At 43.3% G+C, this 23,468-nt stretch overlaps 2 protein-coding genes and 2 long non-coding RNA genes across 13 annotated transcripts in view; 1 reads left to right on the top strand and 3 right to left on the bottom strand.

Moving 5' to 3' along the window:
- Positions 1–238, bottom strand: part of dub (duboraya) — a 4,900-nt gene extending 4,662 nt beyond the window's left edge. Inside the window, exon 1 of one of the 2 annotated variants that reach the window (XM_044041236.1) lies at positions 106–238. In XM_044041236.1, the coding sequence (XP_043897171.1) occupies positions 106–111 (6 nt within the window). In that variant the 5' untranslated portion in view covers positions 112–238. The remainder of the gene's footprint in view (positions 1–105) is intronic. The other variant, XM_044041238.1, reaches the window with a different exon arrangement.
- LOC122779134 overlaps positions 1–16,835 on the top strand; it is a 19,383-nt gene extending 2,548 nt beyond the window's left edge. The window contains exons 1-5 of one of the 5 annotated variants that reach the window (XR_006361515.1): positions 300–724; positions 14,439–14,484; positions 14,609–14,818; positions 15,249–15,326; positions 15,931–16,014. This is a non-coding gene — a long non-coding RNA (uncharacterized LOC122779134). Of the gene's footprint in view, positions 1–299; positions 725–13,182; positions 14,819–15,248; positions 15,327–15,930; positions 16,185–16,737 lie in introns of those variants that run through there. The other 4 variants (XR_006361517.1, XR_006361516.1, XR_006361513.1 and 1 more) reach the window with 4 other exon arrangements.
- LOC122779135 lies at positions 8,371–10,873 on the bottom strand. The gene is made up of 3 exons (XR_006361518.1): positions 10,797–10,873; positions 9,961–10,036; positions 8,371–8,777 (listed from the first exon to the last, which is right to left on the bottom strand). It is a non-coding gene; the product is annotated as an uncharacterized LOC122779135 (long non-coding RNA).
- LOC122779131 (stromal interaction molecule 1-like) lies at positions 11,174–23,468 on the bottom strand. Of its 5 annotated transcripts, none has more exons than XM_044041231.1 (15): positions 23,294–23,467; positions 23,048–23,180; positions 22,330–22,455; positions 20,399–20,529; positions 20,220–20,334; positions 19,909–20,020; positions 19,630–19,745; positions 19,264–19,438; positions 18,408–18,585; positions 18,150–18,317; positions 17,177–17,277; positions 16,829–17,064; positions 16,014–16,100; positions 15,003–15,066; positions 11,174–12,800 (listed from the first exon to the last, which is right to left on the bottom strand). In XM_044041231.1, the coding sequence occupies exons 3-15, from the start codon at positions 22,451–22,453 to the stop codon at positions 12,380–12,382; spliced, it is 2,028 nt and encodes a 675-aa protein (XP_043897166.1). In that variant the 5' UTR covers positions 22,454–22,455; positions 23,048–23,180; positions 23,294–23,467; the 3' UTR covers positions 11,174–12,379. The 5 variants fall into 5 exon arrangements, with proteins under 5 accessions (XP_043897166.1, XP_043897167.1, XP_043897168.1 ...); XM_044041232.1 differs by having other exon boundaries at positions 23,085–23,180; XM_044041233.1 differs by lacking the exon at positions 23,048–23,180 and having other exon boundaries at positions 23,294–23,449.

The following is a 23,468-nucleotide window of genomic DNA, read 5'->3' as shown; positions in this document are numbered from 1 at the left end:
CTTTCATGTAGAAAATCTGACATTTGTCCAGAGAGCAACTTCATTCAGAGGAAACACAAATAACACACACACAGACACAGTGCAGTAGAGTTAGAAGAGTTTTACCTCCATCCTGCTCGTCGTCTCTCCACAACTTCACTTATGTCAAGTATGTGTGTGAAAGGGGGGGGGCGAGCAGCATGCAGGTTAAATATAGAACGAGAGTCACTACTGACACACACACAGTGAGAGAGACACACACACAGTGTGAGAGAGACACACACACAGTGAGAGAGAGAGACACAGTGAGAGAGACACACACACACACACACACAGTGAGAGAGACACACACACACACAAAGTAAGAGGTTCAACTGAATTTGACTTAAAGTGACTGAAGTCGACTTATTAAACTTTTATGTGTGAGACGATGAGGACTAGTCCTGCTGTTGCCCCCCAGAGTCTGCTGTTGTCCCCCAGTCTGCTGTTGTCCTCCAGTTTGCTGTTGTCCCTCAGTCTGCTGTTGTCCCCAGTGTCCTGTTGTCCCCCCAGTCTGTTGTTGTCTCCGTTGCTCTGAGGGGAAGTTGAGTCACACGAGCAGAGAAATTGTCTTCTTTCATTTCTTCTTTTGTGTGTGACTTTTTTGTTCAGAAGAGACACCGGGCAGAGACGCAGGACGTGGGTGGTTTGAGACGAAGAGTGAAACAGGAAAAAGACTGCGTTATGGAGGAGGACACCTTATAAGGTGAGATGAATGTCCCTGAGACGTTAGACGTTACACAACGTCTGTCAATAACAGAGACAGGAAAGACTCTTGACAATCATGAATCACATCAGACACAAACCAGACCTGATTATCCTGACCTGGACTTTCATCCGTTGGTACTTTGATGTGGGAGAGTGAGTGGTTTACAAAGGTCTGTGATCAGCGTTTGTCAAAACCGTCAAAATGGTTCAGTTTGAATGATTTCTTTGTTCTGACCCCTATGGAGCAAAGAAAATATTCACATTTAAGTTGATCAACTTCATTTTAAAAGTCCAGTATTCAGAGTGTGTGAGTTCCTGTGTGAGCAGGTATCTCAGCGGGTACAATTCTGTACAATCCTAAATGCACCAGGAATTCATGGAGTGGTATCTTTGTTCACAACCACAGATAAGGTGTCAGGTTTGGTTCCAGAATCATGGGTTTGGGGAGATGAGATATTTTATTCAACTTTCTTTTTTGGGCTGTGGATTCGAACCTGCTGGACTGGAACAACCCCACAGTTGTGGACCTCCAGGTCTGGACAGCCCTACAACTGCGGAACCTATCTTGCCATGTTGGGAACTGCTCTCAGTCCAGCAGTCGACAGGTTCTGGTCCACAACCATACGACTGCTCTGAACCTGATTATGCTAAAGTTTTTTCGACAAAAAGACAAACAAATAAAACTTGAAGAATCTTGAGGTTCTAGAAGACTTGGGTTCAATTCCTGAAAAGTAGTGTGAAGTAAAAAGAAACCCAGTTAAAGAGAACAAGACTTGTATGTCTGAGGTTGTGAGTTTAAGTGTTATGGTAAACTGTTAGAGTGCAATGTTCAAAGTAAACAGTCAAAAGCTCTAAGAGAACCTCAAGAACGGCAGCAGCAAGTAGCTCGTCGACTAAAATGTCTTCGTACAGTATGTTGACATACAGTAGTTCAGTATGTTGAAAGTTTCATGTAGTGGAGATAGCAAGTGTTTTCCCTAAATAAATCCAAAAACACTCTCTGGTGGAGAGTAGTAAAAATGATCACTTCCAAGGCAAAAGCCCAGACTGACACCTTTCCATCCATCCATCCATCCATGATATAACCAAATGCATTATGCTTTAATGGAAGTGAGATGAAAAATTGCAGTTTGAATGGATTTCAATGTGACATTTTTTGCACAAACATGTCCAAAAAAATGCCCTAGTGTTGTGTTTCGTCAGGAACTGGACAAATGTGAACGGACATAGGGCGCAAGGCAGGGGACACCCTGGACAATTCGCCTGCCCAAGTATAATATGTCGACAAAAGATGTCCAAAAATAAACTGATAAAATGTCCTCGTATGTCAACTGTCCAAATATACTGTCAAAAAAGTAAAATAAAATTGTCCCAGTATAGTATGTCTTCAAAAACTGTCCAAAATATATTCATGCTTGGACAGTTTTTGAAGACATACTATATTAGGCTAGTATGATATGTCGACAAAAGTCCAAATATAAACTGTCCAAAGTGTCCTAGTAATACAAGACACAACAAGGAAAAACATAAATTTACTAATTTAATTTAGGAACAAAGAAACTGGAAAATGTTCAACATTTGTAATAAAACAAAAAGCAATTAATCGATTTTAAAAGTATTTGATGATTAATTTAGTGATGGTTTAATTATGCAGTAATCGTTGCATCTCTACTTGTTTTATATTTTTTTTAAAAATCATCAGAGACACCATGAGATATACTGAGACAACAGCGCTCGTGAAAGTGAGCACTTGGCACCACCTAGTGGACTGAAATGTTCATTTATTTAGTTAATTTTTAATGACGTTTATTTGTAACATCAGTTAAAAAAAACTATACACTAAAAAAAAGAATATGCCATATTTCATTGTATTAGTTTTTCTACTAATAATTCTCTCAAACAGCGTCACATCCCCTGTGTAACCGTAGTAACCACAACAACATTAGCCGGAAAAGTCGTACGATTGTATCGATGCAGTTTCACGTCAGACACTGGAGCAAACCATCACTCTTTCACCTGTGATTTCATCCCCTCACACGGACGTTAACAGCACTTGTCAACAGAGCCTCTGTTTAATGTGTTCACATCATTTTTACATTGTTAACCAGTGAAAACTGTGGACGAGTCAAAGTGGCAACAGTCAATCAATAAATACACCATTAAATATTATATAATTAAATGTGTGTCATTCTATATGTTGTTTTTACATCAAATGAATTTGGTATTTGAATGAATGAATGACACATTTAATAATGAGACATTTATGTATTTAATTCCAATGTGAATGAATGAATGAATGTGAGACACACGTGAGTCATTATTTAATGGTGTATTTATTGATTTAATGTTGCCACTTTGACTCGTCCACAGTTTTCACTTGTTAACAATGTAAAAATGATGTGAACACGTTAATCACACAGAAGTCTCATTCATGTGCTCATAATTTTTAAGCAGCAGTTACTGGACACCTGGACACCTGGACCCAACTGTATGGTCAACAGTCCAGGGAGTGAACCCCTATCATTTTTTTTTATTATTTTTTTTTTTATCTTTTTATGGCTTTTTTTGGGCCAGACATGTGAAATAAAATGGTATAGACCTCAGACTAATGAGGTATTTATGTCCTCTGGAATGGCCCTAACAGTTGGTGCAGTGGTTAGTGCTCTTAACTTTGAAACAAGAAGACCTTGGTTCGAGACCCAGTTGGAATAAGGGTCTTTGTGGAGTTTTTCATGTTCTCCCCGTGTGAGAATGTGGCTTTTCTACACATTGTCCGGCTTCCTCCCACAGTCCATCAATCATCTACCACTTTGTCGTGGGGGCTGCTGTGCCAAGCTCAACTGTCATAGGGTGATAGTCTGTGTTCACCCTGGACTGTTGGCCAGTCCATTCAAAACATGCCATAGAGTGATGAGGTAAATTTCCACTTCAGGTGAGATTCGAACCCCTGACCATAGGAACAACAGTCCTTGTCCAAACCATGTGAGCTAGTTGTCCTTGTATGCTTTTTTGTCCAATTTGGAGAACAGGAACTCTTTCAATAATAGAACTCATGACTTCACAGACCTCAGCCTTATGAAATATTAAGCAACATCTGTCGCTGATCAGGTACAGCGTGGTTGGTGTAGTGGTTAGTGCTCTTGCCTTCGAAACAAGAGGACCTCTGTTCGAGACCCATATGGAACAAGCATCTTTCTCGAGTTTTTCATGTTCTGCCCGTGTGTGCGAGGCTTTTCTCCGGGTTATCTGGCCTCCTCCCACAGTCCATCAATCATCAACCACTTTGTCCTCCTCTGGAGGGTCGTGGGGGCTGCTGTGCCGAGCTCAGCTGTCATTGGGTCATAGGCGGCGTTCACCCTGGACTGTTCGCCAGTCCATTCAAAACATGCAATACAGTGTTGAGGTAAATTTCCACTTCAGGTAAGATTCAAACCCCCGACCATAGGAACGACAGTCCTTGTCTGAACCATGTGAGCCAGTTGTCCTTGTATGTGTTTTTAGCCAATTTGGAAGTCTTTCAATAATAGAACTCATGACTTCCAAAAAACTTCTGATGACTGATGAACTATTTAAGAACGTCTTTTCCTTATTATGGACAAGATGGTTGGTATAGTGGTTAGTGCTCCTGACTTTGCAGCAAGAGGACTTGGGTTCGAGACCCAGTTAGAACACTGATCTTGCTGGAGTTTTTCATGTTCTCCCCCTGTGTGCGGGGCTTTTCTCTGGGTTCAGTCCAAGAACATGCAATATGGGGATGAGGTTTATTGCTCACTCTAAATTGACCTGGTCAATCAGGCCTGAGGTCTGTGAAGTCATGGGTAATCTACTATTGAAATACTTTCAAGGAGTATGGCGGGGTACACCCTGGACAGTTCGCCAGTCCATTGCAGGGCCACACACAGATAGAGACAAACAACCGTTCATTCTCACACTCACACTCACTCCTATGGTCAATTTAGAGTGTCCAATTTACCTAATCCCCACATTGCATGTTTTTGGACTGTGGGAGGAAGCCGGAGAACCCGGAGAGAACCCACGCGCACACAGGGAGAACATGCAAACTCCATGCAGAAAGGCCCATGTTCCAACCGGGGCTCAAACCCGGGTCTTCTCGCTGCAAGGTATAGTATAGTATATCGTCCAAAATCACCCAAAAAAGTCATGTCGTCCAAAAGCACTCAAAAAAGTCATAGTATAGTATGTCGTCCAAAATCATTCAAAAATGTCATGTTGTCCAAAATCACCCAAAATAGTCATAGTATAGCATGTCGTCCAAAATCACTCAAAAACATCATAGTATAGTATGTGTCGTCACTCAAAAAGTCATAGTATAGTATGTCCTCCAAAATCATCACAAAAGTCATGTCGTCCAAAATCAGTCAAAAAAGTCATAGTATGGTATGTCGTCCAAAATCAGTCAAAAAGTCATATTAGAGTATGTCTTACAAAATAGTATGTCTCCTGTGTAATAAGGTTCAGAGCAGCCCTGTGGTTGTGCTTTTAAAGCTCACCATCCAATCTCAAGAATTTAAAAATACCAGCAACGTGTTGTTCTGCAGGTCAGGAAGAATAGCTCGTGCTGTCAGAATCAGACTTGTATGTCTGAGGTGGTGAGTTCAAGTCTTATGATGAACTCAACTGTTTGAGTTCAGTGTTCAAAGTAAACAGTCAAGAGCTCTAAGAGAACCTTCAGAACTGTGAAGAGTAGATAGCTCAGTGGACAAGAACACTGCTGTGTAGTCCGGCGATCATAGGTTCAGTTCTTTGAGGAGCAGGAGCTTTTAAAGCTCTACATCCAATCTCTAGAATATAAAAATACCAGCAACGTGTTGTTCTGCAGGTCAGTAAGAATAGCTCGTGCTGTAAGAGTCAGACTTGTATGTCTGAGGTTGTCAGTTCAAGTCTTATGATGAACTCAACTGTTTGAGTTCAGTGTTAAAAGTAAACAGTCAAGAGCTCTAAGAGAACCTGAAGAATCGTGAAGAGCACATAGCTCAGTGGACAAGAACACTGCTGTGAAGTCTGTAGATCGTAGGTTCAGTTCTTGTGAGGAGCAGGAGCTTTTAAAGGTCAACATCCAAACTCAAGATTAAAAGCAGACAGCAATCCTAGACGAAGGCGGCCTTTGTGGCGTGATGGCATTGTTCCAAACCATAAGGTTGTGTCTCAACAGTGAGGTGGTAGGTTCAGTTCCCCACCCAGCGGTTGTTCATTGGAACAGAACCAAACCTAACCTCTTGCTGACTGACACAGCACACCAGGTGACCAACCCCAAGTGAGTCGTACCCCCCGGTGGCCAGCAGGGCGCGAGTGAGTCGTGGCCAGCAGGGTGCGAGTGAGTCGTACCCCCCGGTCAGGCTCACTGGACTGCCAGGTGCGATGCGGCGCGGAGATCCAACAAGCAAACAGTTGGAAGGTGGTGGGGGCCCCCCCCAACTGTCTTAAATCCGCATTAAGACAGTTGGGTGGTGGTGGCGAGGTAAGTGTCTTAATGCGGTTACCTTTTGCTGCACAGTGTAATATAAAGTATTTGACCTTTGACCCCTTCCTGCCCCACCCAGTCTCTCCCCTCCTCTCACTCCCTTCCCCTCACTCCTCCTCTCCTCTCCCTCCCACTCCGTGCCCTGCTCCTCTCACTCCCTTCCCTGCCCCTCCACTCCACTCACTCCCTGCCCTGCCCCTACTCTCCTCACCTCTTACTAGGTGCCCCTGCTCCAACCTCACCTCTTGCTACCTGGCCTGCCCCACCCCTGCAAGGTTGAGGAATGGAACCTGCAAGGCTGGGGTATTGAACCGGTCACCTTGTAACTCACGCATTCCCATGGTTGTGAACAAAACCACTGCACCACCAATTCCTACTGTAATCAGGACTTTCGGTCTCATTTCAATCTTCACTTTGGATGTTGACCTTTAAAATATCCTGGTCCTCACAAGAACTGAACCTACATGCTCTGGATTTCACAGCAGGGTTCTTGTACACTGAGCAACCTGCAACTTCTCTTCTCCAGGTTCTCTTAGAGCTTTTGACTGTTTACTTTGAACATCACACTCAATCAGTTGACCATAAGACTCGAACTCATAAGCTTCGATATGCAAGTCTTATTCTTACAGCACGAGTTACTCTTACTGACCTGCAGATGGAAACGTTGCTGGTATTTTTAAATTCTTATGTTGGTCTGAAGTTCTAAAGTTGGAAGAAGTTCAGTTGATTGCAAGACTTGAACTCACAAACTCAGCGATCCAAGTCTCTTTCTGATGGTGTGAGCCATTCATTCTGATGGTGACCATCTCACTTACTTGGTGTACTTAACTTTCTCGTCCAGGTCAGAATTTTGAAAACTGTCACTTGAGGGTTATCATAAGACTTGAATTCACAACCTCAGCCATACAAGTCCTGCTCCTCAAGGAGGAGCTATTCTTCCTGAACTGCAGAACAACACGTTGCTAGTATTTTTAACTTCTTATTTTGGTCTAAAGTTTGAAAGCAGTGCAGAAGTTCAGTTGACAGTAAGAGTTGAACTCTCAACCTCAGTGACACAAGTCATCTTCTGATGGAGTGAGCTATATGTGCTGTTGACCAGACGGTGAAATTCTTGGTGTTCTTGGAGTCTTTCAAACATTAGAATCACTTTAATCAGCTGATCTACTTCATCAGACCATGAAGTTGTGTTCAGGTCCTCAAGGTGTCAGACTCACTTCCTCATGGTTCTTCACTGTCTTTTTTTAAAGTTTGGTCACCAGTGTGAAGCGCAAACAGACAGACAGACAAAAGCTCATAGTATAGCATGTCGTCCAGAATCGGTCAAAAAAACTCATAGTATAGTATGTCGTCCAAAATCAATCAAAAAAGTCATAGTATAGTATGTCGTCCAAAATCATTCAGACTAATGAGGTATTTATGTCCTCTGGAATGGCCCAAACAGTTGGTGCAGTGTTTAGTGCTCTTGCCTTTGAAACAAGAAGACCTTGGTTCGAGACCCAGTTGGAACAAGGATCTTTGTGGAGTTTTTCATGTTCTCCCCGTGTGTGCGCAGCTTTTCTCCGGGTTCTCTGGCCTCCTCCCACAGTCCATCAATCATCTACCACTTTGTTGTGGGGGCTGCTGTGCTAAGCTCAACTGTCACAGGGTGATAGGCTGTGTTCACCCTGGACTCTTGGCCAGTCCATTCAAAACATGCAATAGAGTGATGAGGTAAGTTTCCACTTCAGGTAGGATTCGAACCCCTGACCATAGAATTGCCAGTCATTGTCTGAACCATGTGAGCTATTTGTCCTTGTATGCTTTTTCAGCCAATTTGGAGGTCTTTCAATAATAGAACTCCTCACCTCAAAAAAAACGTCAGACTTATGAAATATTTAAGAATGTCTGTCCTGTGCAATTGGCTACATTGTTGGTGTAGTGGTTAGTGCTCTCGCCTCTGAATCAGAAGGACTTGGGTTCGAGCCCCGCTTGAAACAGCAAACTTTGTGAGTGTGCAGTTTTAGAAACAAACAACCATTCACTCTTTGGAAGTGTTTCAATAGTAGATTACCCATGACTTCACAGACCTCAGCCCTCATTGACCAGGTCAATTTAGAGTGAGCAATGAACTTCATTCCCATATTGCATGTTCCAGAGAAAAGCCACGCACACACGTGGAGAACATGAAAAACTCGACCATGACCCTTGTTCCAACTGGGTCTCGAACTGAAGCCCTCTCGCTGCAAAGTCGTGTGTGATGAAGCAACATTTTAAGACCAATATTCTACACAGAGTGAATAGGTGTGAGAAAACCTGAGGAAGAGCATGGACAGTTAGCTCAGCTGGTTAGAGTAGCCTTTCAGTCCTGACGTTGACGGTTCAATTCCTTTATAGGTCAAGGTTTAAGGTTCCACAGCCAAAGTGAAGACTCAAAAACGCCCGGAGCTCCTTCCCAAATCTCTGGCGTGGTGGAGTCCGGCTGTGGCTGGTTCAAATCCAGCACATTACGAACACTTGGCCCCCGGCGCCGGGGCCAAACTACGCGCGCTCTCACTGCGATTGTAGTGGTGGGGGGTTGGGGCTGGGCCCTCTGCACAGATGACAGCAGGGGGTTATACCATTTTATTTCACATTTTTGGCCCAAAAAAAGCCAAAAAATAATGATAGGGGTTCACTCCCTGGACTGTTGACCACACAGTTGGGTCCAGGTGTCCAATAACTGCTGCTTAAAAATTATGAGCACATGAATGAGACTTCTGTGTGATTAAGGTGTTCACATCATTTTTACATTGTTAAAAAGTTTTTTGACGTCTTAAAAAGTGAAAACTGTGGATGAGTCAAAGTGGCAACATTAAATCAATAAATACACCAGACAGACAGACGACTGACAGACAGACGACTTTATTAATCCCTTTGGGAGGTTCCCTCGGGGAAATTAACAGCTCCAGCATCCATACACAGCACTGTTAAAAATAGAGAATAGAAACACCATTAAATAATGACTCACATGTGTCTCACATTCATTCATTCATTCACATTGGAATTAAATACATAAATGTCTCATTATTAAATGATTCATTCAAATACCAAATTCATTTGATGTAAAAACAACATATAGAATGACACACATGTGAGTCACTATTTAATGGTGTATTTATTGATTGAATGTTGCCACTTTGACTCGTCCACAGTTTTCACTGGTTAACAATGTAAAAATGATGTGAACACATTAAACAGAGGCTCTGTTGACAAGTGCTGTTAACGTCCGTGTGAGGGGATGAAATCACAGGTGAAAGAGTGATGTGGTTGCTACGGTTACACACAGGATGTGACGCTGTTTGAGAGAACTATTAGTAGAAAAACTAATACTAATTAAATATGGCGTATAGTTTTTTTCAACTGATGTTACAAATAAACGTCATTAAAAATTAACTAAATAAATTAACATTTCAGTCCACTAGGTGGTGCCAAGTGCTCACTTTCACGAGCGCTGTTGTCTCAGTATATCTCATGGTGTCTCTGATGATTATTTAAAAAAATATAAAACAAGTAGAGATGCAACGATTACTGCATAATTAAACCATTACTAAATGAATCGTCAAATACTTTTAAAATAGATTAATTGTTTTTTGTGGAGCAGTGACGTCACATTAGCATTAGCATTAGCAGGTGATCGGATCCCTCAGGTCAGATGTTAACAGCAGGTGTGAACAGAGCGTCAACAGAACATCTAAGAAATGTGCGGATCATTTTTAGCAGCAGTTACCACACACCTGTCCCATCTGCTCCTCGTCCTGATCCTGGTCCTGATCCTGGTCCTGATCCTGGCTCCGGCTCCGGCTCCTGGTCCTGCTCCAAACAAAGTTGTAGATCAGTTACAAAGACTTAAAAAAACCTGAAAACATTCGTAAAATCTCAATATTTAACAGAGGATTCTGATGTATTTAGTGACGACTGTGAATGGAATCACTTGAAAACATATGAACTGTGCCTTCAACAGCAGCTGTTTGCAGGTCTTCAGTCAGAGGACATGATGAGACAAAGCAGTGTCCACTTTATAGTGTTCAAATGTGCTCACTGCAGTAAATGATTGAAGAAATGTGAGGAAAACCTTTTTATTGTCAACTATATATTGATCCATATCAAAACAGACACTTTTATTTTGAAATTCTACTAAACCACTGCTCCTGAGTGATTTACTTAACCTGCCCCCTACTGGCCAGACTAGATACTCATTCTTAAGTTTTAATGGTCTAGTGACATTTTTTGTTATTTGGACATTGTTTGACATGTTTGACAGTTTATAATTGGACAGTTTACTAAATAATAAACATGTTTTTATGACGACATACTATACCAGGATATTTTTGACAGTTCATATTTGGACAGTTTTTGACAGTATGACGTCATACTATATAATTATATAGTTGACACTAAGTCAGTGTTTTGAAAACACACGTACATGGTCAGACGTGATCGTGTGTTTGCTGTGGAGCAGTGAAGTCACGTTGGCATTAGCAGTAGCAGTGGTCGGATGTGAACAGCAGGTGTGAACAGAGCGTCAACAGAGAATCTAAGAAATGTGTGGATCATTTTAAACAGCAGTTACCATGTTTGTTCGCATGATTGTACACATTTTAGTTCCCGCTGCTCCTCATCCTCTCGCTGTTTCTGTCTCTGGGCAGAAGCAGCTCCGCCTCCGACAAAGGAAGTGGAACATTCCAAATAGATCGACTCAGAGGGGTGGAGTAGAATGTACCAAGTCAAGGAAAGTAAGCAAAGGCTTTTAAATCAGTGTGTGTTTGTGCAGGAGCAACTCCACCTGTAATTAATCCTTTCAAACATTTTGTAGAATCTTATTTTGTAGAATAACAAGCAGATCGATGTCATCACAATCTTAAGTTGTGCTGTGTCAAATACTTCAAGTTTTAAAGGTTCAGTCCACACAAAGAGACAAGAAGTGTCTGAATCTCTGCAGCCGGAATGTTGAAGTTCATGTCCGTGAAAACTCCCTGGACTCACTTTATTATTTTACACACTGACACACAACAACAACAAACATCAAAGTAACAAAATCATAATTTTTCCTTTTTGTGTATCTCCTGATAAAAGCAGAGACTCATCTTCATTTTCAACTTCACACTTTAAACACGTAACAAAATAATAATAATTACTATAATAATATTAATAACCACAATAATAATAATAATAATACTAATAATTGTGCCTGTTAGCAAATAAAAGTGGCATAAAACAATAAGAGGACAGTTCAGGTTTTTCAAAAACTGGCTCGGAGTCACTGACACACACTCAGAGCTGATTGCTGTGAGCGCCCCCTGCTGTTAAGAACTAGGATATTTAACACATTAGATCCCCTTCAAAATACACTCGTGTCATCACATCTACGTAAGTTTAAGTCTACAATGTCTTAAGAACATGTTCACGTCGTTATCTCACTGTTAGACGCACTTTTCCAACGGGAAACTGAAGTTTGTAAAGCACTCCCACACCAAACCCCACAGAGAAAATCAGTGATTTTAGCTCATGGGGACACAGGAGCTGCTGGTCCACTGCTGCCTCGTGTGGTTAACAGTTACTTGAGCCTTTTTTATTTGATAAAATCAACATCAAGACAAGTCTGCGATGTCTTTATCTCACCGTTAGACAGACTTCCAACAGGAAACTAAAGTTTGTAAACCACTCACTCTCCCACACCAAAGCCCATAGAGAAAATCAGTGATTTTAACATGACAGCACACAGGAGTTGTTGATCCACTGCTGCCTCCATCACTAAGTTCAAATGTCTTATTTTGTCACTTCAGCATTTGAAATCCTTAGTTTAGATTGACCTCAGTGACATAAAGTGACCACACGAGGCAGCAGTAGACCAGCAGCATTTGGTGATGGAGAGTCTTTTGCTCAGTGGCTAAAATGTGTCAGGCTGGTTCTTGATGCTCAATAACACTTTAAAAAATAAAAAACTTAACTGTCAACTGTTTAATTTCAGACAATAACCAAAGCTGTGACAAACCACACCCACTTATTTCATGAATGGAAAAAGTTAGAAAACAGAATTCTTTTCCCCAAAGTCAATCATTTTAAATCCATCAAACGTCCCTTCTCTTTAACCCGTCCCTCTTCATGTGAGGGATGTCTGTCGTGGACCTGAAACCTGTAAAAGCAGAGTGAGTGTCAGTGACGCCCCTGCTTCTTCTTGAAGATCTTATCAAAGGCGTGTCTCCTCCTGGAGCTGGACGACTCGCTCTCCTCCCCGCCGTCCTCCTCCGCCGGGCTCCTCCTGGACGTCCCGCGACCTCCCGATGAAGTGGACGAGGCTGAGGACGAGGACGCCACCAGACTGTTGGCGGCGTCAGACGTGATGCAGAGGGAGCGGGTGGAGCTGGACGAGGCAAGCACGGAGGTGGGACTTCCCCTCAGCTCCCCGAGGCTGGAGCTCTTCTCCAGACCTCCTCCTCCTCCTCCTCCTAACCCATCGCCAGGGCCATGAAGGGGGTGGAACCTGGACGACATGAGGAAGGGCTTCGGAGTGTGCGGACCTCGGAATTCGCCAGGAGACAGAGCAAGGGAGGAGTCAGAGCGGCTCATAATGTCCCTGATGGAGAGGAGAATCAAGTCAACAGGAGACGTTTTTTGACGTCTAACTATACTTTGACTTTTTTTGACGTCTAACTATACTTTGACGTTTTTTGACGTCTAACTATACTTTGACTTTTTTTTACGTCTAACTATACTTTGACGTTTTTTGACGTCTAACTATACTTTATTATGACGCTTTTGACGCCTTACTATACTTTGACGCTTTTTGACGCCTAACTATACTTTGACGCATTATGACATTTTTGACATCTAACTACGCTTTTGACGCCTTACTATACTTTGATGTTTTTGGCCTTACTATACTTTGACGCTTTTTGACGCCTTACTATACTTTGCCTTACTATACTGACGCTTTTTCTATACTTTGACGCGACGCTTTTTGGCGCCTTACTATACTTTGACGTTTTTTGGCGTCTAACTATACTTTGACGTCTTACTATACTTTGACGTTTTTTGACGTCTTACTATACTTTGATGTTTTTTGGCGTCTTACTGTACTTTGTCATTTTTTGACATCTTACAATACTTTGACGTTTTTTGACGTCTTACCATACTTTGATGTTTTTTGGCGTCTTACTGTACTTTGTCATTTTTTGACATCTTACAATACTTTGACGTTTTTTGACGTCTTAGTTTACCAGGACGTTTTTTGACATCTTACTATACAGTACTTTGTAGTTTTTTGACGTCTTATTATGACGTTTTTTGACGTCTTAGTTTACCAGGATGTTTGCTTCGCGTTAGAAATTCCAAGTTCTGACTACAAACGAAATGCAGCATCCTCAAAATTTTGTTCGCACAAGTGCATGCTGGTTAAATTAGTTAACTGTTAGCGTCATAAGTGGGTTTGCTAACTTGTGCACTAATACACGTTTCGTGCTATCTCATACATTAAAACTTCCCTCTCTTAACTAGGAATTTAGCTTGTTAGCATGCTAACACTTGCTAATTATCAAAGTAAGCTCACATTAGCAAGCAGAAGTTAGCAGTTGTAGCAAACATGTCGGACATTAAGACAAAGATTAATTCTGTTAAAGTTGTTGTTATTTCATTTTCAAATCCCAAGTCACAACATCGCTAGTTTGTGTCCGGCTCCCTTTAAACGACGACAAAGTACTTGAAATGTTTGTGAAATTCTGAATTAAAAAACAGGAAAATACACAGTCATGTGGAGATGAGGAAACATAAAGGATGAAAAGAGGTGACAAGATAAGAAATGAAAATGTGATAAAGGAGCGAGAGGGACGAAGATTTTCTCCAAAAAAAACTTCTTCTTCAGTACAGAAGAGAATCTGAAGAGAAGAAAATTTCACCCTGAAACCGCATCAATTGTGACTGCCCAAAAAACAGTACCACAACGATCGCGTGTAAAAATAAATTCTGATTTTTTTTAATCAAAGTATCTCAAATTTTGACTCCCTAATTTTGAATGAGCCCAAAATCCTCTCGTAAACACTGGATCCTCACGACTTATTTACGCAAACATCGCAACCCCTGCGATAGTGCGTTCACACCGAGCACAAAGTGATGTCTAATGTTGCATTTGCTCTTCGGTATTTTTTGTTACAACATTTTTTTGAAGTTTTTTGACATCTTACTAAACTAAGATATTTATGTTTTTTGTTTTTTTCAGTGTACATGCAAGTTCTCACACGTATACTGAAACAAAACGACCATGAGTACGTTTTTTCCTCCCGATTATTTTGTAAATGATAAATTATTGCTGGTTATTTGTTTTGTTAGTTTAGTTAAGCACACAAATTCAAACGTTACATGGTTGATTGAAAATCAGCATCTTTGCAGCAAAACAAAGAGGAGATACCCGAAGCTGCCGGAGCGACTGCGCCGTGTTTGCCCTGCCACAGCTCCCCCTGCAGGCGGGAGGCTGCACGACGCCTCAAGAGAGTGGAAGTAAGAAGATTGGAAGAGCAGAGCAGAGACATGAGCGGTGCCTTCAGCGCAGGAAGACGAGGAGGACGATGGACGAGGAGGACATAAGGAGAAGGCGGGGAGGTGAGGAGAGGAGGCAGGGCCAAGAGAGGGGTGAGAGAGGGAGGAGGAGAGAGAGGGGGTGGGCACAGGGAGGAACTCCAACTGGCCAATGGAGTGGCTGCGATTCTGCCGCCCCCTAGGGGGGCGGGCCGATGATAGCAGGCCACACCCTTCTTGAGGAGGTAAGCCCCGCCCTTCCACCAACCTCTGAGAGCTGAACGTCAGACCGGGGTCTCCTCGCCTCTGACGCAGGGGCGTCAGATTCTGAACTGCAAGAGAGAGAGGGACGGACTTAGTGGTTTATTTTGAAAAGCCGGAATCACAGTTTTTATCTGCGTGTTAATGAAAGGAAAATGTTAAATCAGTTCATTCATCGGCTTCAGCTTCAGTTTTTATTTTTACTTCTACTTTTATTCTGCAGACAGTTTCTGTGTCTCTGTGTTTTTTACAGACTGAACTGAAGCTGAGACGACGAGAAGGTTCACTGTAAACGACCGGTGAGGACATGAGTGACAAGGAGGGGAAGCAGGTGAGGTGGTGACAGAGTGAAGAGGAGAGGAGGAGCAGAGGAGGTGCAAGAGGAGTTCACAACCTTTTGTACTTCATAAAAAAATCTAATGTACATCAGTTTAAGTCCACGATCTCTTTAAGAATGTGTTCACATCATTATCTCACTGTGAGACAGACTTTAGCAACAGGAAACTGATTTTTGTAAACCACTCACTCTCCCACACCAAAGCCCACAGAGAGAATCAGTGATTTTAGCTGCGGGGACACAGGAGCTGCTGGTCCACTGCTGCCTCGTGTGGTCACTTTGTGTCACTGAGGTAAATCTGAACAAAGGATTTTAAATGCTGAAGTGACAAAATAAGACATTAGAACTTAGTGATGGAGGCAGCAGCTGGAGCAACAACTCCTGTGTGTGTGATGTAAAATCATTGATTTTCTCTCTGGACTTTGGTAAAACGTCAGTTTCATAATTCAAACCACACTTCAAAAATCATGAAGTGCTCCTTTAAAATGTGTTGAAATAAACAGTAAGGTTTCCTGTTCACACAAAAATAAATTAATCTAAACTCAACTTTAGATTAATTTTAAATTAATAATTAATTCATTTATTTATTGTTTTCCAGGACCAGTGTGAACCCTGACTGAGTGCAGAGGAGTGAACCAATGAGGGAAGGGGAGGGGGGTCTGGAGGGAGGGAGGGGCCAACCAGAGTGTTTCCATGGCGACTGTGTGTCTGCGATGCCACTCAGGGGCCAGAGGTCGCTCACTCGCCGGTCCATCTGCCACGCTGCGTCTGCAGGGAGAGCCAATCAGGAGAGAGATGCCCAGAAAAGACAACCAATGAGAGGAGAGGGGGTGGAGACCAGGGAGAGGTCAGGTGACTTCCCAAAGAAACAGCTGAGTTAAAGGACAGTCCCACCAGTTATTTCTCTCGTGTTGATCTTTCACCTCCATGAACACGCGTGGATTAGTCTACCGGAAAATAGTCCCTGATGATGCACATACTCTCCCTTTAATATAAACAACTCAGGATATTTTTAATGAGCAAGTTTCACTAAAGTTACAGTGAATGTTAAAGGGATAGTTCGCTGTGACAGTTTGTAAACCGCTCACTCTCCCACACCAAACCCCACAGAGAAAATCAGGGATTTTAGCTGCGGAAATAAATGCAACAAAGGACTTTAAAAGCCGAATTAACAATATAAGACATTTGAACTTAGCGATGGAGGCAGCAGTGGATCAACGACTCCTGTGTGTGTAATGTTAAAATCACTGATTTTCTCTATGAGGTTTGGTGTGGGAGAGTGAGTGGTTTACAAACTTTAGTTTCCTATCTCACAGTGAGATAAAGACGTGAACACGTTCTTAAAATACCATAGATTTAATCTGGCATAAACACTAAAATCCAGAACTATCCCTTTAACCTTCAGGGTCCAGAAAGCAAACGTGCTGAAACAGAAACTGGATCGTGTTTATCGGGACTATCTTCAGCGGCGGATGGATTCACCGTCTGTAACTCACACTGCAGCGTCCCAGGGGACAGGATGTCCTCGTCCATGTCGTCCAGGTCATCAGAGAGGATGAGGTGCTGAGGGGTCGGAGGTCGCAGGCCGAGCATGGACGGGTCCAGGTTGAGTGCAGCGGCCAGAGCTCCCAGACCCGGATTATGGACCAAACAGAAACCTGTCATGGACTCGATCTGCTGCCAGCGGTGGAGCTTCTCCCTCAACGCTGCCGTCACCTCAGCCAGCGCCTGTCTGCAGGGGGCGGGGCAGAGACAGGGGCGGAGCATGACTTCATGCATTCATAACTTTCAAATTAAGAGCACAAGCTCATGATATGAGAACTCACTCATATGAGGTCACTCACTTTGCTGACAGGATTTTATGGTCAACGTCGTCCAGAGACGAACTGTGAGCCACGTGGAACGTTCCAAACAGAGAACTTCTCTTCTTCTTTATCTTCTCTGCCTGGAACCACAGCATCATCTTCATCTTAATCATCATCATCATCATCATCATCATCATCACCATCACCATCTTCATCATCATCATGTGTCTCATGTGTCTCATGTGTCTCACCCCGTCTCTGGCCTGCAGCAGTTGTCTCTCAGTGCTCTGTCTCTTGATGTTATAATACTGGACTTCGATATGTCAGTGTCTCATGTGTCTCAGTGTCTCATGTGTCTCACCCCGTCTCTGGTCTGCAGCAGTTGTCTCTCAGTGCGCTGTCTCTTGATGTTATAATACTGGACTTCGATATGTCAGTGTCTCATGTGTCTCAGTGTCTCATGTGTCTCACCATCTCTGGTCTGCAGCAGTTGTCTCTCAGTGCTCTGTCTCTTGATGTTATAATACTGGACTTCGATATGTCAGTGTCTCATGTGTCTCATGTGTCTCATGTGTCTCACCCCGTCTCTGGTCTGCAGCAGTTGTCTCTCAGTGCTCTGTCTCTTGATGTTATAATACTGGACTTCGATATGTCAGTGTCTCATGTGTCTCAGTGTCTCATGTGTCTCACCCCGTCTCTGGTCTGCAGCAGTTGTCTCTCAGTGCGCTGTCTCTTGATGTTATAATACTGGACTTCGATATGTCAGTGTCTCATGTGTCTCAGTGTCTCATGTCTCAAGTGTCTCACTCCAGTCTCTGGTCTGCAGCAGTTGTCTCTCAGTGCTCTGTCTCTTGATGTTATAATACTGGACTTCGATATGTCAGTGTCTCATGTGTCTCACTCCCGTCTCTGGTCTGCAGCAGTTGTCTCTCAGTGCTCTGTCTCTTGATGTTATAATACTGGACTTCGATATGTCAGTGTCTCATGTGTCTCAGTGTCTCATGTGTCTCACCCCGTCTCTGGCCTGTAGCAGTTGTCTCTCAGCGCTCTGTCTCTTGATGTTATAATACTGGACTTCGATCTCGTGCGTCAGTTGCAGCCATTTCTGCAGAGAATCTGGAGGAAACCAGAGAGGACGACTCTCCAACTCCTGCTCTGCCTGTCTGAGAGCTGACCGCACCTGACACACACACACACACACACAAATAAAATATACCAGAATTGTCTGAAGGTGGTGCTCTCCTCCTCTCTCTCCTCCTCTCCCCCTCACCTGCTCCAGCTCCTCCTCTGCATACTTCTGGCGGCTCCACTCATTCTCAGTTCCCACTCTGAGCTGTTGGAGGCGCTGTGCTTCCTGTTTGGCAGAGTTGATTTCTCTCCTCAGCTCCTGCTCCACCTTCACCTTCTCCACCTGAACACAACGCTGCTGCTCCTGAGCCTGCTGCAGCCTGCGCACACACACACGCATGCACGCACAGACACACACAGAGACAGACGCACACACACACAGAGACAGACGCAGACAGACGCACACACACAGACAGACAGACACACGCACGTACACACACACACAAATATAAACAAAAACCACAGCTTGTTTATTCATCACAGTGTTTCTATGGCGTGCTGCTGCCAGCAGGGGGCAACGTGACTTAGTATATGATTCTTATGTGCGTCTGCTATTCTAACACACAGTACAGCAGTAACCATGGTAACAGACAGCTCTCTCAGTTTCATCAACAGTAGAGGTTAGAGGAAACAAGTGTGTGAATTATGAAACAGCATGACTGTGTGTGTGTGTGTGTGTGTCAGACAGCAGAAGAGTGAGCAGCTGGATATTCTCTGTCCATATAAGGATTTAAAACAGAGCACGGACTGAGGACACACACACAGTAGTTGAGTTATTTCCTCCTCGGGTTTAAATGTTAATTACACATAATTTACTATCAGCACTAAAGTACTACAAAGAGGTCTTACTAGGACCAAACTAAACTAAACTAGACCAGACCAAACAAACCATTCCACTCGGTGGAAACACGGCTTTACTCTTTGTCTGACTTTAATTGTGAAAAGCAGAGACAAACAGGAAGCAGCCTGTCCACTAGAGGGTGCTGTGTGGGACTGACTTCTCCTGCATGTGCAGCAGACTCTGCTCAGCTCGCTGTAAACCCTCCAGGTCCTTCATCAGCTTCCCCAGGTCATCTCTGGACCTGCGCGTCTGCACGCACGCAAAACAGCAGCCGCACAGCGCCATGGCGACGGACACGCCCAGAACCAGGTCCTTCCACCGGTTCTGACGCCCTGAGCACAAACACACAAACATCAACACACGTCTAAAAACAATCATAGATAATAAGACGTCAAAGAAACGGCACAAGAACATTTTTGTTTTTAATGTTGAGAACGTGCTAAAGTGTCTTAAAGTCCGCAAAAACGTCGGAAAAGTACGCCGACAAAACTTTGCTTATGAACACATGAACACATGAACACACCTGGAGGTGGACCAAACAGAACGATGTCCAGAGCTTTGAGCTGCAGCTTCTGACCATGACTTCTGTCCAAGATCTTCAGCAGCAGCACAGTGAGGGTGGTGTTCTTCACTGCCAACCTGACACACATACCCAAACACACACGCACGCATGCATACACACGTCACAATGTCAGTGACACAAAGTGACCACACGAGGCAGCAGAGGAGCAGCAGCTGCTGTGTGTGGGATTTTAAAATCGCTGTGACAGTAAGCAGTTTACAGACTTCACTTTCCTGTTACCTGGGTAAAGCTTTCCCGTCCAGCTGGAGTTTCCGGAAGTTTTCTGTGTACTGAGGAAGCTCCACACTGACGAGCAGCCAGTCCTCCACCTGCTGCACCGTCCAGTTATACACTGGTACACACACACACACACACAGTCAGCTGATCTTCCCCTGATCGTCCCCACGTCCACACAAACTTCATCTAAATAAATAAGTGTCTCTCGGTCTATTTTCACGTCCCTTGATGTTTCTCTAAAAATAAACGTCCTCTCTTTTCCTCGTCGTCTGGAGTAAATTCATTGAACCCAGAATAAACAAAGTCAAAAGAACCTGCAGAGTTCTTCCAGGCGCCCCACATGTCCTCCACACTGATGTGCAGGTCTGCGCCGTGGAAGCTGCTGTGTTTGGATTTGGGGTCGTGAGACTTCAGGTCCTCCCTGAGAAACTGACGGAGAAGACAGAGAAGATTTCAACTGAGCGTAAACACGACCGAGGCTTCGTCCTCTCACCTCGTCCGTCTCCATCATGTCCACCGTCCCGTCCGAGTCCTCGTCCATCAGTTTGTGGACGCTGCAGATGGACTCGAAGCTCATGAGAGCGTTTTCATCGTGACACAGCAGCGGATCTATCGCACACAGATCTAAGAGACAGGAAGTGAGGAAGAGTCACACACAGAGACAGGAAATGAGGAAGAGTCACACACACAGACAGGAAGTGAGGAAGAGTCACAGAGACAGGTGAGGAAGAGTCACACACACAGACAGGAAGTGAGGAAGAGTCACACACACAGACAGGAAGTGAGGAAGAGTCACACACACATAGACAGGAAGTGAGGAAGAGTCACACACACATAGACAGGAAGTGAGGAAGAATCACACACAGAGACAGGAAGTGTCTCACACACACACAGACAGGAAGTGAGGAAGAGTCACACACAGAGACAGGAAGTGAGGAAGAGTCACACAAACACAGACAGGAAGTGAGGAACACACACCCCTTTTTTAAAAATAGTTTTGTGTGAAAAACAATGAATAAGTTCATAATAAGTCATGGTGAAAGATGCAGCTCCCCCTTGTGGCACAGTAGCACATCAAATATTAAAGTTTTTCTTTATTCACGATTTTTATGATAAAAGAAATTCACCGCAATGAAATTATTGTAGGTGCTTTTTAATCGCGATATTATGGCATATTGTTCCATCACTGATGTTTAACACGAGGTAAATGATCAAACATTTATTTGTCGTTTTACTGTCGTTTGTTTAAGAGGTTTTTCTGGTTTAGAGAGTTTGAATATTTGTCGTCTCTGCTGCTCCAGGCCACAACATTGTTTCTCTGTTATAGGAACTATACTGTTTAGACAGTTTAAAAACTGCTGCTTTTGTGGTTTTTCTGTTTGTTTGTTGTTGTTTTTTTACGACCACTTCCTGTTTAAAGAGGTTAAAGTTTAAAAACACAACGTTTACATCTTGTGTTTTTTTTGTAAACAAAAGTGTCCTCTGTCCACAAATGACGAGTTGTAAACGACCGTCTGAACGACTGCGTGAACGACCCGTGAACGACACATAAACGACCGTGCGAATGATCGCGTGAATGACCCAACAACACTGTTGGTACAAACAAACATGGCCGATTTACGGAACGCTCTAAAAGTCGTTTGTTTGTGTGTGTGTGTCTGCCTGCCTGTCTGAGTGTGTGTGTGTGTGTGTGTGTGTTCTTGTATGGACAAAAAACTTAAATAACTGACCTGGTTTTAGGGTTTTTAGGGTAACTATGTCTATGAATGTCCTCAGCATGGATGCTATGCAAACGTGTGTGTGTGTGTGTGTCAGGATTACACATCAGCAGCTGTGACGACAAAAATACTCAGATAATAGAATTAAAACAGAGACGAAGGTCGAATCAAAGTCACGGCTCAAAACCACGGTGTCCAGGTTCAGACCCTGTCCCTCGTCATAGACACATGCCGGCCAATCAGAGGAGTCGATCCTCCACTTCCTGAACATGATGAGGCTGAGGGGGCGGAGCTAGGAGGAGTCTATTTCTGACACCACACTTCCTATTACAGCGCTGCATACAGGAAGTTGTGGTGAGATGCTCACTTAACTGGTGTCCCACACACACACACACACACAATCTAGTATAATTTAACATGAACCTTAAAGGGATAGGTGAGGTTTTTTGAATGTGTTGTGAGCGCCCCCTGTCTCCAAACTAGGCTGACACATTTAAGCACAAACTCATTTATTGAAATTCACAACTTAAGTCTACGATCTCTTTGAGAACGTGTTCACGTCTTTATCTCGCTGTGAGACACACTTTAACAACAGGAAACTGAAGTTTGTAAACCACTCACTCTCCCTATAACATATTAGCTCAGTTTCATATAAAAACAGGAAGTAGAAGGAAAACCTGAAAAACTAAACAAAGGGCGTGTTTACCTGAGGCTGTGTTACCGTTGGAAACCAGGTGGGCATGACCACTGCCATCGAATCGACCAAGAGCTGTGACGTGCGCGGTCATCGGCACGCATACACACACAAGCCACACACACACACGCTCCATGTCTGAGGACGGAGACGAAAAAACCAAACATGGTCACATGATTAGACATGATTTCAAAATAAAAACGTGTCAGCTCTGGTGGTGCTTTTACGTAAAAACAAACACAAAGCTAAAACAAAATGTTTCGTACAAATTCAAATGACGTTAAAAGCAAACACTTAAAAAGCAAAATTATACGCACGATTATAAATTATGAAGAAAACGTACGTAGCAATATCACAAGATAACAACACCTAGAGTTTCACATTGTTTCACGTTGCGGAATTATTTTCAGTAGTTAGGCTAATTCACGACCAGCACGACATCGATCTACGATCATTTGGTTCATATCAGTTCATAACATGCTACTAGCATTACGAAACAAATTACTACTACTTGCGTTTCCTAAAAATACTGTAACGTTAAAAAAACACGTTTAGGAGTTAGCAAACATATTAAAAGTTTTATGAGTTATAAATCATGAAGAAAACACTGCTGCTGAACTCGGAAAAATCCAGAGTTCCAACTTAAAATGTAATGCACTGTATCATATTCGAGTGAACTTGACAGAAAAAGAATTTTTTTTTCCATTTTAATCGTGCCAACGTGGTTTACCGCGGTACTGTGAGGTCACGTGGGGTGTCAAACCAACCGATTGCGATCAATCGTGTTCAGTATTGATCTGAGGAGGCGTTCAGGGTCCTCCAATCATCCAAACACATGGAACAACAACGTGGTTTCGTTTAAACTGTGAGAAACGAACAAAAGTGATCAGTAATTGACTGATTGGTTAATTGAACTCCTCACTGAAGACGCGGTATCCGCTCTTTAAGGTCAGAGGTCAGACAGCTGTTTACTCACCACCACAGCTGCTGCTCACGAGCTAATTCATCGATCCGATCGATCCGACACCGACGGATCGGCTCAGAGTGAAAATGACGATCCGCGTCACTTTCTCCAACTGCGACTCAAAACTCTGCTGCCCACGAAAACACGAGCAGGAGATCCGCCTGTGCTGCGTTCACGGACCCGCGGG

The sequence above is a fragment of the Solea senegalensis genome, linkage group LG13 (assembly GCF_019176455.1).
Source record: "Solea senegalensis isolate Sse05_10M linkage group LG13, IFAPA_SoseM_1, whole genome shotgun sequence".
NCBI lineage: Eukaryota > Metazoa > Chordata > Actinopteri > Pleuronectiformes > Soleidae > Solea > Solea senegalensis.
This window is presented reverse-complemented; position numbering and strand designations above follow the sequence as displayed.

Coding starts and splice junctions, on each gene's coding strand:
- LOC122779131 (XM_044041231.1), bottom strand. CDS start 22,453: ATGGAGCGTGTGTGTGTGTGGCTTGTGTGTGTATGCGTGCCGATGACC. Junction 20,021..20,219: donor CGCCTGGAAGAACTCTGCAG/GTTCTTTTGACT, acceptor TGTGTGTACCAG/TGTATAACTGGACGGTGCAG. Junction 17,065..17,176: donor CATAAAATCCTGTCAGCAAA/GTGAGTGACCTC, acceptor CGCCCCCTGCAG/ACAGGCGCTGGCTGAGGTGA.